The 16,858-nt window shown below is 37.6% G+C and overlaps 2 protein-coding genes across 2 annotated transcripts in view; one reads left to right on the forward strand and one right to left on the reverse strand.

The window, feature by feature from the left end:
* Positions 1 to 7,997: 7,997 nt before the first annotated feature.
* On the forward strand, positions 7,998 to 14,032 carry LOC149040383 (uncharacterized). The gene has a single exon (XM_089182429.1). It carries the CDS (start codon positions 9,405 to 9,407, stop codon positions 10,854 to 10,856), a length of 1,452 nt encoding a protein of 483 aa, XP_089038555.1. The 5' UTR covers positions 7,998 to 9,404; the 3' UTR covers positions 10,857 to 14,032.
* An 891-nt stretch (positions 14,033 to 14,923) lies between these two features.
* The window catches only part of LOC113682790 (synaptosomal-associated protein 47), a 3,968-nt gene continuing 2,033 nt past the window's right edge, over positions 14,924 to 16,858 (reverse strand). Inside the window, exon 3 of the mRNA XM_027199976.2 lies at positions 14,924 to 16,397. Coding sequence (XP_027055777.2) covers positions 16,156 to 16,397 — 242 coding nt within the window. The 3' untranslated portion in view covers positions 14,924 to 16,155. The remainder of the gene's footprint in view (positions 16,398 to 16,858) is intronic.

A 16,858-nucleotide genomic window follows, 5' to 3' on the forward strand; every position in this document is an offset into this window, starting at 1 on the left:
AAGCCGTAGTCACAGAAACAATCTATTAGCTATTGTTACGCCACTGCCTTTTTTCATCCAACACTGTAAGCATAATGAATTATGGAGCTATGCGGAATTAATCTCGCCGGATTTGACTTCATCGAAGTTAGAGTTGATGGTGATGTCTCTTTTTTCTTTGGGACACGTGATTCATTAAGATATCATTAAGAAGAGTTTTGCGGCCCCCGCGATAAAGCTAGGAATGTGCATTTCTCGGAATTACTGTGACGTGTGTTATTGTTTTACGTCATCTGTTGGAGCACGGGGAATCCCCGAGTGAAGAGTAACGGAAGGAAAGTTCTGACGGTAGGCAGAGGATGACAGAAAATACCTTCGAGTCCCTCTTGAGTGGCTGAGTAGACAAACAGTGTCTCCATCAGCGTTTAGCAGAGTTCCAAAATGCCTCTTTCTTCTGAATTAGCTAAACTGGATTGTATTTAGCCGAGTTAGATGAGAAGGCAGTTTTTCTCAACCACAGTGAGTTTCAGTTGTGTTTGCCCTCATGTAAATGCCTTTGATAATTTTACCGCTGTCACCAATGAAGATCTCTGCCTATGGGATATACAGTTTCACGGATATAATTGATTACACTTTTTATCAATCATGAAATGGGTAATTTTAAGATCTTTCATGTTAGTAAAATTTGGAAAGAAGAGCCATTTCAAATTCCAAGCTACGGGCTTTGAAGGACTTTGAATTTCTCTTACAGTCCTGTGAGTGTTCAAAAAGCCCTGTTGTCTGCCAAAGGTCATGAGCGATCGTGTTGCTTTGCTTGCACTCTTCAGTTCTCCATTTCTCTGTTATGTTATCTTCGTTTCCTGAGGAAAGTTTAGTGTCTTTAGTTAGATGGTGTTCCTGTCTTCTTTCCTCTTGTAAATGTAATCCAAATGGGCTGGTATCGTGTTCGTTTGTGTAAGAAGAGGAAAGTTTAAGCAGGACAAATATCAATCTAATCCTTAACGACCACCTTTCTATGAGTTTTCTCATACAGCCGGTGTGGATGAATCTTTAGGGAACATTAAAACGAACTTGAAATGACAATAGAATCAAGAATTCCTTGTACACTTACTCCTCAAGAAAGTGACCAGGGAAAGAAGGGAAGTCCATATTCGTGAAGAGATGCTCAATCGGTATATTGGTCAAGGGTGTGGCAGCTGATTCGGAGAGTGTGCAGATGAGGGGTAAATGACATGAACGTCTCTCTGTCTGTCTTTCGCGTAGAATGCAAAATGGTAGAAAGTGGCATTAAAACCCTCTCGCTATTTTAAATAAGGAGGAGTTAACTGAACGATTAAAGCCAAGGGAAGCAAACAGGCTCTGGGTGAAAGTTTTTGCGATGAAATGATTTTATTTCAGCTGTTCCAATTTTTGGAAATCTCTCGCCGAATCTTGTTTCATACGAGCGAAAACAATTAAGACAGCGGTCAAAATTGCAAAGAAGAGACGCTCTTTTCATAAAAGAAGTTTAGCAAGAACTTAGGTTGTTTTATAAAAGTTTTTGAGAAAAAGCTAAGCTTAAATAACATTACCGCACGTTTAATTTAAGATGGAGTCCCCGTTGTTTTGCAGTGCACCTCTCACATAATCAATATTTTAACTGCATCTGAAGTGGTGCCAAACAAGTCATGACTCTGGTAATGGTCCCTTCGAAAAAACTGAAAATATGTTGATTATGCAAGCAGTGATACTTTCATAAAAAAAAAGAAGAAGAAGAAAAATTAAGCTCGTTCTTCCAAGTTATGCCAAAAAATACGCAAGTACAATCTATTTGTTTTATATAATAAAGAATTAAAATATACGGGAAAAAAGTTTTAATGATGACGTCATCTATACTCTGTCCTCCAATAGATCATAAGTGAGAACCAATCAGAACGCGTGCATAACTAGCTTATTATATAATTAACAAATAGATTCCAAGTTGCCGTGCGTCTGTTCTGTAATAGATCACAGAGGACGTCAAAATGTGGTAAGAACAAAAAGGTGGCGCAGCCGAGTGTGTCACTGATGTTCTTACCACATTTTGAAGTCCTCTGTGATCTATTACTGAACAGACGCATGGCAACTTGGAATCTATTTGTTTTATATAATAAAGAATTTTCGTCATCTATATGTCTGTCCTCCAATAGACCATAAGTGAGAACCAATCAGAATGCGTGCATAACTGAGCTTATTATATAAAAAGGCCTAGCTAACGGTATGGCACTGATTATTAGTTCCAGATCCCCTGCACTCTCCCGAGGGTGGGGGTGACGCTCACTAAAGAGAACCTTGCAGGTCATTGACCAATGTGATATGGCTTGGTATGGGTGACGAGAATTCAACTCTGATGTCCTCAAGAGTTTACAGTTGAGTTATTTGAAATTAGTCTAGACTTAGTTTTCAAAGCTCATCTATTTTTGTTTACTAAGATCACTCTAGTTCGAGAAATCCTAATACAGCTGGAAAAAGGGATTATGAGTTTAAATGATAATTAAATAACATTTTCAACTACAACGGTAAGGTAATCAGTTTCAAGCACTGAATTTGTTGAGATATGTTTTGTTTTAAACAAAGTAGGAGAGGTGAAATAAGAGAAAGATGGTCTAGAGGTCAACAGTGTGTTTATAATCATATATCCTGTTTATTTGACACACTCAGAGACATATTGCTTTTCTGTCAATTATGCTGGCAAGGATTTCGTTAGGTATAACCTCAAGGTAAATGGAGGAAAATTTGGAATGGACGAGACTAACGTCAGAGGTATGGACTCGTTACTACAACAAAAAAATTTAGAAGTCAAAAGAAAAGAAGACACGGCCGGCAAAGTTTGGACGTAATTCTGTGGTGCAGATGTTCAAAACCTTATTTTCTGATAGCCCTCTGCGGTAAATAATTAATAAATAAAACTTTTGAGACAAAAAAAGCAACAACTCCAACAACAAAGGAAAACACCAAATCTGACTTGAACTATCTGTATTTTTAACCCCACTCGACGTCTGTCCAACATGTCTAATATCTAGATTGGGCTTAGAATTGAACTGTTTCCCTCCACAAGTAGCCTAGGTGCACACAATGAGTCTCTATAATCCGATATAGAGACTAAAAACGAGCTAAACGGCTGAAAAGCAATCTGCGAGTTTGTTTCTATTCAACACTCAGATATTTGGGTAAAGAATGCGACAGCTTATTACCACACAAATCCTTAGCAGTAGTACTCTTTCCAAGATAACAACTATTTTTGTGAAGGCCGCTCGTTGTTCGTAATTGGGTGATCTGTGTTGACGATAATGTTGGTCAGTATCACGTAAGTTTGCTACACCTCTGTCTGTCCCAACTAAGTCCAGTATAAAGGGGCAAGTTTTTATAGAAAGTGTAGTGCTGCGTCGGTGGGAGAGTAACTCCAGTATAGTTGCTAAGTATTACACGTGACAAAGTGAAGTACCGAAGGTGCCAAAGCTCATTCCAGTTATTAAATTAATCATTTTGAGATTATTCTTTTGGGAAAAAATAGAAATAACTCTACGTTAGCGCGCAGAGTGATATATTGCTCGCACCGATCAGATCGCCGCATTTGGGTATGTCTCTCGCACGAATTAGATTTCCACATAAGGGTAGGTATCTCGCACCAGTCATATCATAGCATTTGGATATCTTGCACCAATCACAGCGTTTAGTAATTGTTTTCTTGCAAATGGTGTCATAAAAGCAGGGGGCTGTGCACAAAGAATGACACCAAACAGAAATTTTGGGCGCATTTGATAAGTGTAAAGATATTTATTTTTGCCTAGAAGTCTATGGACAATAGAGACAATAGACCCCAAAATACCTGTGTGAGTTCAAATGAATTAAGTTCTTTTTTCCTTTTTCCGTAGTTTTGTCCGTTTGAAAGTTATGTTTTTTTCTGTTATAAAGTGAAAACATTAGGTACACAAAGTGTCCCATCTCAACCCGCTTAGCCGAAAAAACAACTCTTGCATGCTACGCATGCATGCCTATTTTTAAGCTGCTACAGTAAAGACCTGATATGTGATATGTAAGAAATTTGATCAGGGCGCTACAGTCTGAAAAACCATCTCTATTACCGTAAAAATATTTTCCAAGGCTATCCTCTACTTTGCATGGTAAAGAGTATTGTTGTGTTCCACCAAGGTCATTTGATCAGGAGGGTAAAGAGGAACACAAGCTGAAGGACCCGATGGGTATCGCTACAAACTCCAGCGGACAATTTATTGTAACAGACTTGCGTTACGTGAAGGTGTTTGACAATAGCGGCAATTCTGTGAAACAATCGAGTATCTCTACCGATGAAGTAAAGACAACATTTGCTTTTGAAGTCGCCAGAGACATGAGCGACAACATCTTCGTGCTGACCAGACTGCGGAAGCTAACAGAGCTCTCTTATTTATAGGTTTATAAACCTACTAAAACCGCTGACCTGCATCACAGGTTTCGTCTGAGAGGAGAGGGCTGGTACAGCGGACTGTCAGTCAGTGATAAAAGGAAAGTGATGACCTTGCGGGACTGTATAGTAGTAGAGGAATATGACACTGATGGAGAGTTTGTTCGCATTTTTGGACAAGAAAGAATGAAGTCAGCGGTTGATGTCACTGTTGTTAATGATGGCCGTGTTATGGTATTGGGCAAGCTGACCCCTGTGTTCACATATTCAGTGAATCCGGCGACTATCTTGACATGTTTAAACTGCAACAAATTGACTGTGATTGCATGAGCATTACATTTCACCGAGCAGGTGAATAAGTCGTCGTCTCCGGTACTCGAGTGGGTAAACTCCTGCAGGTTGAAATATACAGTAAAGATGGTGAGTTTGTGCACTGTGCAGAGATCGCAATTGATGGTGGGATCCGTTTTATGACAAGGATTACGGTGACAACTAAGGGACGCATTTCTTATGTTGCAAATGGCAAGGTATTTATTTTTTGAAGAGGGTAGTAAAGGGGAGGTCCAAAAAGTAGAAAAATTTGTTAAACAACTTCAAAATTCACGGTTCTCTAAACCAAAAAATATACATTTCATAGTCTTAATTTCATATTGTTACAAGTCATGAAAAGTAAAAAGTCACTTGTTTAATTCTGCATCATCCAAAAGCCTCTCTTTGAACTGCTAGTTTTGATGGTTTCTTGTTTTTCTAAATTGTTCAGTTATCTTTTTTGGCTGAACTCATTCTTAAGAAGTAGTTCATTTCCATATTTCTTTTTTGACATTAAATTTCCAAAGTGTATCTAGCTTTTATCAAGATTTGTGAAAAATTACAGTATATGAAGTGAACATTTAGTTTCCTTCTTAGTATGTAAACGAACAGTCACATTTATTTGAAACATTTTATTTACATGTCAATATTGCGTAGTAAGGTTTCTTTTTGGAGGGAGGGGTGGGAAGGATTTGCAGAACCTTGGGATGACATTGATTTTATTTCCTGATTTAACTCTTGGTCAGTTTCGAAAGAGTCAGAAATTTCTTTTAAAATTCTCGCGTAGTTACATAAAAATTGTTTGATTTGTAAAATACCAAAACTTGAGAGAGTTAGTGGTTGGGTATCAAGTTGAACATAATCAACTAGCCAATACAAGCTTGTTCACTTAATTCATAGGGAAACCCTTTCATAGTTTCATTTCATGCAATGGATTTATTGAAAGGAATGATGGAAAATTGAAGAAGTATGGTTTTAGCAGAAAAAATTGACAAAACAAGTTCAGTAAATGTGGCCTGTCATTCCTGTTTATTCCTTTGGTAAGGTATTAAAACAATTTTTACTCAAATCCTAAGATTTTTTATTAAGATTTTTAGTTTTATCAATTGAGTTGAAAACGTAAATTGGCTACCGTAAAGAGTTTAAACAGTCCGGTAACAGAGACTGGAAAAATCGGGGTTTCGTTCAATCCACGAGCTAGAAAAGGTTTGACAATGGATTTTATCAGACCAATACCTCCTGAGTAAGGCTCGTTACGCCGTAAAGTCGAGAAGTGGTATACGATTCGAGAGAAAGGAGAGGTTTTTGCTACGTCATCCATTCGCCGGCGTGAAAACGAGGTTGTAGAGTGCATGACGTTTGTTTACTCCTTTTTTAACACCCTTATCAACATTTGCCGTCCAAATACCTAGTTAGTTCAAAACACTTGCTTCATTGGTATAATTTTACTATAAAGCGACGTCACGTGATTTATCATGTGACAAGAAAAATCCTTGAGAAACCCTTGAAAATATAAAAAAAATCTTTGTCTTTTCATAAAAAAGTATTAAATTGGTTTATTGTACTCTCTTGTCAAACCTTTTTATCATTTGGCTGTCCAAAACGTTAACTTCACCATTCACAAGTATTTTGCTCTTTGTTTAATGATCGAAGATCAATGCTTTGTCGATTAAATGACGAAACATGCAAACGAGGCTCATGCTCTAAGTTGTTAATCCTCTACCTCTAGTTCAAGATGATAGTTTTAAAGTTTTTTGACTGTCCTTACAGTGAATCCTTGAAGAACAAACATCAAGTTATTAGTATTGCGCGGAACATTATTCATTGCTCAAGTAATAGTCGTACCAAGCTTCCAAAGCACATAGGCCTTGCACCGTGTATGCACCATCTCACCTCATCGCGTCTCCTTATAACACTCCTCAACAAAATGGGACACTGTTGCAGTTGTAACGAACTGCGTGCGACAGACACTAGTATCGCAGCGGAAGTACTTGCTGAAGCGGACGAGTATGGCACTGTCGTACCGAAAACAAAGCACCTGGCCTAGATTGCTCGAAAGTTAGATAACGCTATCCACTGGATAAAACTCTATACGGTGGATACACTTATCCACCGGATAGTAATTTATCCTTTGGATAGCGTTATCCGACCTTTACTAGTACAACTGGGCCCTAGTCTGTTTCTTTACTAGCGGCAGACAACTCAAATGTCAATGAAGAAACCCTCGATGGAAAAAAAATTCATGTGACATCCATGCTTGTATTTCAGAGACGGCCGAATATATGAACCAGAACCACCCCCGGTCTAACTGGCAAACCACAATGACGGGAAACTATCCCTACAGGCAGGGGGAAGGATTTACGAGCTAAAAGAGTGCTCTGCATTTGGGAGACGATCTCAAGTCACTTTTTATACTGGTCAGGTTAAACAAGAGTGGTTTTAAAGAAGAAAATGAGCTGTTTGAGTCAGCACGTTGCGCTGATGAAGTATGAAAAGTCATTCGAATGCACCCCTCTGGTCTAATGGAATCACTATCTCGGGAAGTAATTGCGAGTCAGTCAGTTCCTGGGTGGAGTGCATTCAACGCATTGCTTTATCCAGAGTCATCAGAAATTGGCGTGGTTGGTTACTAGCTGCCCCCTAACAGATGGCTCTTCAACGGAGTTCAGTACAATATATACCGTTCTCAAGGACGGTCAAGCCATCAGTAATACAATGGGTCAGGAAGATAGACTGAGTAATAGCATTTGATCTTGCTATGTGTGTGAAGGCCAAGCAAATACAATGGAGGCTTGCAAACAAGTTTTCCGATGTTGTGATTCGAATGGGTACGTTTCATATCGCATTGAACTTCTTGGTGATTATTGGCAAAAAGTACCTAAACTCGGGCCTTGAAGATCTGCTGATCGAGAACCTTACTCACAGTCCTCTGCCAGCCTGTATAAATCTTGAATGATCCACCGACTCACCAAGTAACTGGTGTCGTTTGTTAAACGAGATCTTTGTATTATCAAATTGCGGCGAACATCGAAATAACTATTGAAAGAAATACGAACTTCTTCATATGTAGCTTTTTTTTCGTCGATTCAGAGTGGCTAGAATGTCATACTCTCATTATGGCGTACTCGCAGGAAGTGGAAGTTGACTTGGCTGTTGCGGATTCATTTCGTTTTCTTGTGCTTCAGAAGGCAACCCTGAGGTTTTTTTTGTGTGTGATACTGCTGCAGTGTCGAGCATTTTAAGGGTTAAGAACCGCTGCCACCATGTATGATTTAAGACTAGTTGAACAACAACGCCTTTATTGAAAATGGCGACCCGTGTAAGCACACGGTTCCAGCGTGCAACGCGCAAGGTTAACGTGATTGAAAACGGTAGAGATTGGCATAACCCTACAACCACCACCACAAGGTAACGGTTGGCACCTAGAAGGTAAAATGTTGAAACTTGTCCTGATGACCAGAGACCCAACACCAAGAAGTCTGCTGCCAGTGTAGAGGATCTATGTGCCATGCAAATTGTTCCTGTTCTGGTATTGGCCTTCCCTGTACAGAGTCCTGTTTGTGCACAGCAGATGAAGAAGCCTGCCAGAACCCTCATCGCACGCCGTTTCATTTTGATAGTGACTCTGAAGATAGTGACATGGACTAGCTATATAGCTAGGCACCTCTTTAACCACATAAATAGTTAATTACTCTGGAAAACCCTAACGTACAATTTTTAACAGTATGATGTACACAATTTGAGATGCACTGTTTCTTACAAATTGGGTAAAAAATCGATCAACGTTCTAACGCAGTTGCTTTTTAGTAGTAGTTTTGCAAAATTGAAACTGTTTGTTACTGTCGATTGTAAACATAGGGAACATCTTGGTCAAGACTGCTTTATATTACTTCATGTAAATCGTTTACCGGAAAAAAAATGAATGTCAGCTCTTCAAGGATTCACTGTAGTGATAGTCTGAATCTTTAAATCTATCATCTTTAACTAGAAGCAGAGGATAAATAATTCAGAGCATCAGCCTCGTGTTCATGTTTTGTCACTTAATCGACAAAGCATTAATCTTCGATCATTAAAAAAAGAAAAAAATACCTGTAAATGGTGAAGTGAAGGATTTGGACAGCGAAATGATAAAAGGTTTGTGATAAGAGAGGCCGAGCATCAAATTTCATACTTGTTTATAAAAAGACAAGGAGTTTTTATATTTTCAAGGGTTTCTCTAAGATTCTTCTTGTCACGTGATAAGTCACGTGACGTTGCCATATGGTGAAATTAAACTACGAAGGAAGTATTTTGAACTAACTGAGTATTTGGACCGCTTATGCTGATAAGGGTGTTAAAAAAAATTAATAAACAAACGTCATGCACTCTACAACCTCGTTTTCACGCCGGCGAAGGGATGACGTAGCAAAAACCTCTTCTTTCTCTCTGATCGTATACCACTTTTCGACTTTACGACGTAGTGAGCCTTACTAAGGAGGTATTGGTCTGAGAAAATCCACTGTCAAACCTTTTCTAGCTCGTGGGTTGAACGAAACCCCGATTTTCCGGTCTCTGCTACCTGACTATTACAAACAAAGTAAGAGTTCAACTAGCGTATCAAATAAATGACGTCACGCGGCCTCAAACCCTTCGTCGTCTTCTGTGCCATTATCGTAAAAATAGTTTCCGGGTGCTACCTGTACTTCGCTTATCCGCAATGTCCTCCATATTAACAGCCTTGTTCAAAGTCACCATCGGTTTGCTAGTCAACAAAGGTAGAGATAAGACCGCAGAGATTCTGAAAGATGGCGATGTAACAGATCAAAGATTCCACTCCTTGATCGTCCGTGAAATAGACGACATCAAGTCAACGTTGGACGCGTTATCGAGAAAAGATTTAGAAGCGAGTATCAGTTTCTTTGAGGAAGGAATTGCGTTGTTGTATGAAGTGTTTGACATAGTAAAGTCTAGAAACGAGTGTGGTGCGGCAACAGCACAAGCAGCTTGCGATGAAGCATTTTCTCTCGTTGAAGGAATCAGAAGGTTAGAGCTTACTGGCCTGGACGAGTCTGCTACAAGAAAGCTTTCCACTGCAAAGAAAAGATTCGAAGATGCTCGAAGGGAAGCAACGAAGGCCTTTAAAAACAAAGGCCTCAAAACATCTGACCGCATTCTTGCCATGAAGTATCGAGTAATGGCAACGATATTGGAAACAGTAGACAATCCCGCTGATGCAGTGGCACCATGTGGAGTGTGTGTAAAGGAACTTAACGGTCTGTCAGCAGTACAGAATAGCTTTGACGTTCAGCTCAAGACAGGCATTCAAGTGAGGGGTTTATTTGGTAAAGAGGAAAGAAGGGAAATAATTTTCAATGTTTGTCATGTGAATCGCGTGATCTTTGATATTGCGCTTGCATTGGGGAGACTTGACTTCTGCCCAAGTGTTGATATTGGAGAAAATAGAGTTATTCCATTGTGTGACGTGAGGGTAAGAGACGTGTTACTCAAACATGGTAAAGAGTATTGTTGTCTTCCACGACGGTTATTAGGTCAGGAGGGTGAGGAGGAACACAAGCTGAAGAAACCGATGGGTATCGCTACAAACTCCAGCGGACAATTTATTGTAATAGACTTGCATTACGTGAAGGTGTTTGACAACAGCGGCAAGTTTGTGAAACAATCGAGTCTCTCTACCGATGAAGTAAGTAAAACATTTGCTCGTGAAGTTGCCACAGACATGAGCGACAACATCTTCGTGCTAACCAAACCGGAGAAGCCTGGGAGAGAGTTATCTTATTGGGTTTATAAACTTACTAAAACCGCTGACCTGCATCACAAGTTTCGTCTGAGGGGAGAGGGCTGTTACGTGGGACTGTCAGTTAGTGATAAAGGGAAAGTGGTGACCTTGCGGGGCTTGGATACAGTGGAGGAATATAACACTGATGGAGAGTTTGTTCGCAGTTTTGGACAAGGAATAATAAGGCTTGCGTTTGCTGTCATAGTTACTAATGATGGCCGTGCTATGGTAGCAGATCAAGGTGCCCACTGTGTTCACATATTCAGTGAATCCGGCGACTATCTTGACAAGTTAAAACTGCAACGAATTGACTATGAACACACAAGCATTACATTTCACCGAGCAGGTGAACAAGTCGTCGTCGCTGGTTGACGAGGGGGTAAACCCCTGCAGGTTGAAATATACAGTAAAGATGGTGAGTTTGTGTACTGTGCAGAAATCGCAATTGATGGTGAGATCTTTCCTATGCAAGGGATGACGATGACAACCAAGGGATGCATTGCTTGTGTTGTGGATTGCAAGGTATTCATTTTTTGAAGAGGGTTGTAAAGGGGAGGTCCAAAAAGAAGAAAAATTTGATAAATAACGTTAAGATTCACATTTCTCTAAAAGGAAAAATTCACAGTTCACATGGTCTTAATTTCATATTGTTACAAGTCATGAAAAGTAAAAAGTCACTTGTTTAATCCTGCATCATCCAAAAGCCACTCTTTGAACTGCTGGTTTTGATGGTTTCTTGTTTTTCTAAATTGTTCAGTTATCTTTTTTGGCTGAACTCATTCGTAAGAAGTAATTATTTCCATATTTCCTTTTTGACATTGAATTTCCAATGTGTACGTAGCTTTTATGAAGATTTTGAAAGATTATATGAAGTGTTAGTTTTGATTGTGATGACTTTAATGACAGAACATTTAGTTTCCTTCTTAGTATGTAAACGAACAGTCACATTTATTTGAAACATTTTATTTACATGTCAATATTGCGTAGTAAGGTTTCTTTTTGGAGGGAGGGGTGGGAAGGATTTGCAGAACCTTGGGATGACATTGATTTTATTCCCTGATTTAACTCTTGGCTAGCTTGGTTGGTTTTGACTTTGCCTCTCGATGCATTACAAGTTTGTTATTGTTTCATGTTTTATTATAGGCTGTTTATCCTATTTCTTTATACATTGAAACTATTTTATTTTTAAATAGTGAAAGTTTTAGCCAAAATTTAATGCATTTTATTGCAAATTGTAGTTAGAAATTTCTATAAAAATTATTGTGTTGTTACAAAAAACTTGTGTGATTTGTAAAATACCAAAACTGGGTATCAAGCTGAACATAATCAACTAGCCAATACAAACTTGTTCACTTAATTCATAGGGAAACCCTTTCATAGTTTCATTTCATGCAATGGATTTATTGAAAGGAATGATAGAAAATCGAAGAAGTATGGTTTTAGCAGAAAAAATTAAAAAAACCAGTTCAGCTAATGTGGCCTGTCATTCCTGTTTATTCCTTTGGTAATGTATGAAAACAATTTTTACTTAAATCCAAAGATTTTATCCCTGCCATTTTCAGGATGTTTATTAGTCATTGCACAATAGAGAATTATCTAGTTACTGTGCATGTGCAGAATTTTCCAGTCAAATTTCAATTTTCTGAGCTATTTTTTCTTTTGCCTATGAAATTTATTCTCCTGTTACTACCAGAACATCTTTCAAGAAGACTTTTCACTTTGCTTTTAGCAGCACCTATTTTTAGCTCTGTGTGATACTGTAAGACTGTGATTATCATTCACTTACCAGGCAATCAATGTTACAAGTAAACAAGTTACTTTGTTAGTATTATTAGTAGTCTGATTAGTATACTTATTTTATGGAAAATGCTGAACAACTTTTAACCCTTTAAATCCCACAATCTGATAGTAAATTCTCCTCTCTAGCCACCACACATTTCCTTGTGAATAAGTTAGGAGAATTTGGTTTTAGGTTGAGATAACTTCTTCTTGATAAGTTTGAGTATTCTGATGACCTGTTTGCTGTCAGATAATGTTTAGATATTATAGGGAGAAGTTACTTGTTAATCACTTTGAGAGTTAAAGGATTAACAGAAATTTTTTGGATTTCAGTGCGGCTTAATATGCCCACTTCAATTATTGAACAGTTTCATTCCTAAGCAATATCACTTTCAATTGATTAATAGAGTCTATTAAACCTACATTGTGGCAACTTAATACTAACTGAGGTTTATTTAAATTGAAATTCCTAAAGATTGGATTTGTTTGTCATGATGTCTTTAGTATTCCTTACAAAGCATTATGTTTGTGTACAGTATAGCAATAGCATTGTTGTGCATTACAATTTTCCTAATGTGTTTTTTGTATCTACAGCTCTAAGCTGATTCAGTAGGTTTAATTAGAAGAGTTATTGAGTTATTTTTTTTTACTACTAACAATGTTTTAAAACTGTAAAGTAATTTAGAGGGGGTGTATTGGTTTGCAGATATTTGGATTTAGGTTTTATAACTCACTCAATGCCAATTTTATGCAATATTTTGTAGATTTGAAACACTTGCTTTGAATTCTAGACTCAATGCATTTGATAATGTGGAGTGTGGATAGGAGATAAGTCAGTAAGGTAAATTATCAAAAGGATTCATGAATAATTTATTTTACTTTTATTATTCAGTAGAACAATGCTTGAAAACCACAGACTATAATGTAGAGGGGGTGGATAGATTTGGAGATATTTGGGTGTAAGAACTTATATGCTGCAGATTTTTTCAGAACACTGTGTCGGTGGTCATTCCAACAGATTTTAAAGATAACATTGATCATGGATCACCTGTTTTTCAGCATGGATTTCAGATTCAATTTGTTTTTTAATGTAGATTGATCAATGACACACTGTTGGTCTCTGGTACACTTAAGTCTGTTTATTGATCTAATATTTGTTGACTTAATTTTTTCAGATTTCAGTATTCAGGGAAACTTGAAAAAAAACATTGTCAATTTATAGACCCTGACAGGAGAGTAGTTCAGTTTGTAATTAGCCATAAGGCTACTTTTTCAAATACCAAAATGGAAAGAAAACTTGAGATAAAATCCTTTTACTATAGGAGAAAAAAAGAGACATAACCACATTGCACACTTCTGGAAGTTTCACAGATCTGACTTTCATTTTTACTAACAATAAGATAAACAGTTTAGGTAAAAAATATGACAACATTTTGGGGCTGCATAGCCCTATTTACCCCATTTTCTCCCTCTTAGTGAAGTTTAACCCTTTAACTCCCATGAGTGACCAAGACAGAATTTCTCCTTACAGTATCAATACCATATCAACCAGATAAGTGACGAGAATAAAGAAATATATCAATTTGGGGATAATTTGTTGATCCAATACATAGTTCTCTGAATTAATATTATAAGAATTGTATGGTTGACAGTAAGGAGAATTACAAATTTGGTCTGGGAGTTTAAGGGTTAAGTATGTTTTGTATTAAAGTGTTAAAATGTATAACCACATTTTGAAATAAATATTGCACATGTGTGATTTTGATTAAGTTCTGGTTGTGCTTTTTTTGTCCTGATTGTGTTTTACTTTCTTCATGCATTTGTGGACAATTTTATCTTCAGTGATGGATGATAATAGTAAGGAATATACAATAGAACTGCACAAAAAGTAGGTGTGCAAAAACGTGTGGGTCAGGCTTTCCCCCTAACAACTGTCACTGCTGTTTTTTTATTTTACCAACTCAGTAAAAATGTTTGCAACAACCAAATAGGCCTGAAAATACACTGGTTCCATTTGGAGATTAACTATGATACTGGAATCAAGCACCCTGCTCGAAAAAACATTGGCCTATGGTGCTGTATCGATTCATGGACAAATATATCAATCTCACAATGGGATTTTTTTTGTCTCTCAAATAATATATGACTACATTTTTGACTATGGCTGGTATGATTTGCCATTGGATGTGCTAATAAAACAAACACACTCCAAACTTTTGTTTTACAGTGCACTATAAGATCAGTAAAAGGCCAAGTTGAATATTAAGGTAACAGCCTTTGTGTTTGGACATCAATAACCAGAATGTTTGGAAAGACTTACTTAACTTAAAGGAAAAATTAGCCTTCAATGTTGAAGGTCATCATTTGCAGCTGTGTTTATCTTTGCCACCCTTAACCCTCAAACTCCCATGATCTGATTGTAAATTCTCCCCTCTAGCTGTTACACATTTCCTTGTAAATTAGTTTTGGAGAACTTGGTGCTGAATCAAGATAGCAGCTTCTACATGATAAGTTTCAATATTCTCATTACTTGTCTGCTGAATAATGTATGGATATTAAAGGGAAAGTTTCATGTTAATCACTTCTGACAGTTAAAGGGTTAACTTTTCACACTTTGCAGCACCTCACTCCCACAGCTCCCTGCAGCATGCTGACATCAATTTTTTTCAATTTTTTTTTTTACTGGTGCAGTGTACCTTGCCAAACAGAAGGGTGGCCCATAGTCCACCTAAAAATAGTATGCATATTCTCCTCACTGTAGTCTATTCATTCCTGATGGTACTGACAAGGAGAATATGCACAATGATCAACAGCTTTATTAATTAGATATCATTTCTTATATTCTTATGACCTTACTGTTTAATTTCATCAGGATTCTGTTGAGAAAAATTAGCTTGATCTCTCAAGGGTTAATCATTTTGGCTATACTGATATATTTATCTCTTTTTTAGTGTTTGTCAAGTCTAGCAAACAATTTTTTCAAGCTCTTACTCTATGAAAAGGAAAAACAAAAGGGCACTAAAAATGACAAAATTATCATTATGCATAACTGTATGGTAATGTGCCAATCATCTTCAAGTTGAAAGCTTCAACTTCCACCCGTTGCGCAATCCATAGACATTTCACAGTTTTTTGTTCCCCAGGGGTGGGAAACTTAAACCAGAAGTGTCAAGTCTTTCCAGCGGAACTCCTTATACAAGAATTATATATCTAACCCTTTACACGCAAACATCAGTACCCATATTCTCCATACTGGTCTTAATACATTTCCTAATGTGCTGGCAAGGAGAATTTGTTTAACAATCAATTGGTTCTTCAGTTAATTATCATTTCCTCTATTCTCACAACCTTGATGTTTGATTCATGGGTGAAATTGAAAGGAGAAATTAGATGCTGGTCACTCAGTCATTAAAGGGTTAAATATGGAGGTATTTTTAAAAGGTAAATAGTTCACTTTCATGTGTGAATGGCTCAACAAAAGGACTACAAGGTCTTGGTTGTGCAGAAAGTCATGGTCCCTTATTTTGCCTTCCACAAAAACATTGGGTGGGGTATTTTTGACCACAATTTTTTCCTTGGTGTGTGGGAATTTCAACAAACTAATTTTCAAAAGTTCAAATGCCCAGAGCAAAGGAGTGTCCAGGAAGGAAGGGGGGGGGGGTGTGTGCTGGAAGGAAGGTGTTGAAGCTTCAAATTGTTTGAAGCAATTAAGTACAAGCATATGTTGGCCATAACGGGAAAAATATCTCATTGTCTTTGCAAGTGAAGCTCGACCTACCTTTTCAACAGTTATGCAGGCTGATATGGAAAAAGGAAAGACTTCAAAGTAACCTGATCAAATTAATGTAGAGTCCTTAAGAGAAAAAGCTTGTCTTTGTGGTCATATTCCAAATTAAGTGAGTTTATTGACCTGGCGCACATCAGTTCTGATTCTCTCATTAGCTTTGTCAACTGAGTTTGACAGTAGGTCCAGTTGTTGGAGTTGTCTGTCTTGTTCCTCTTGTATGCCTAGAGCTAGAGACCTCATGTCTTGTAAGACTCGGCCCATTTCTGCGGCGTCAGCATCAGTAACTGTCTTGGAGTTTTTTTCCCTAGCTGGAACTCCAATGGAGTCTTCCTCACACTTTTCATCTTCTGAGAAACAAATTAGTTTGTTTATAAAACTTGTAATAAAAAAAGGGATTTGACAATTTCACTGTTTCACATTTATCTATTTGATCAAGTTTGTAAACACACTAACTGGTCCTGATCTGGCCTTGGGTTGTAGGATAAAGAGGACATAACTGGAAAATAAATTCTCCAGATGAGAGATGAACTCCTCTAATTAGGAGCAACTTTTACGCAGTAGCTGGGCTAGTGAATTGAAATCCAAGATAGAGAACTAAAAGAAACGTTATCACCAGTGACTTAAGGGTGAAAGAATTATTAAACTACTTCAGGCTGAAATTTGAACAACAGATTTGAATCACACACAAGATAAGGAGATCTACATGTACATGTAGCTCAAATATTCAATGTGTTGGGGAAAGTGGCCCAAACTGCAAAAGAGAAATATGCTCCCTGTTGTTATCATCAACTGTTTGAATCATTCTAAG

This window comes from Pocillopora damicornis, chromosome 9, assembly GCF_964200805.1.
Source record: "Pocillopora damicornis chromosome 9, jaPocDami1.2, whole genome shotgun sequence".
In the NCBI taxonomy this organism is placed as follows: domain Eukaryota; kingdom Metazoa; phylum Cnidaria; class Anthozoa; order Scleractinia; family Pocilloporidae; genus Pocillopora; species Pocillopora damicornis.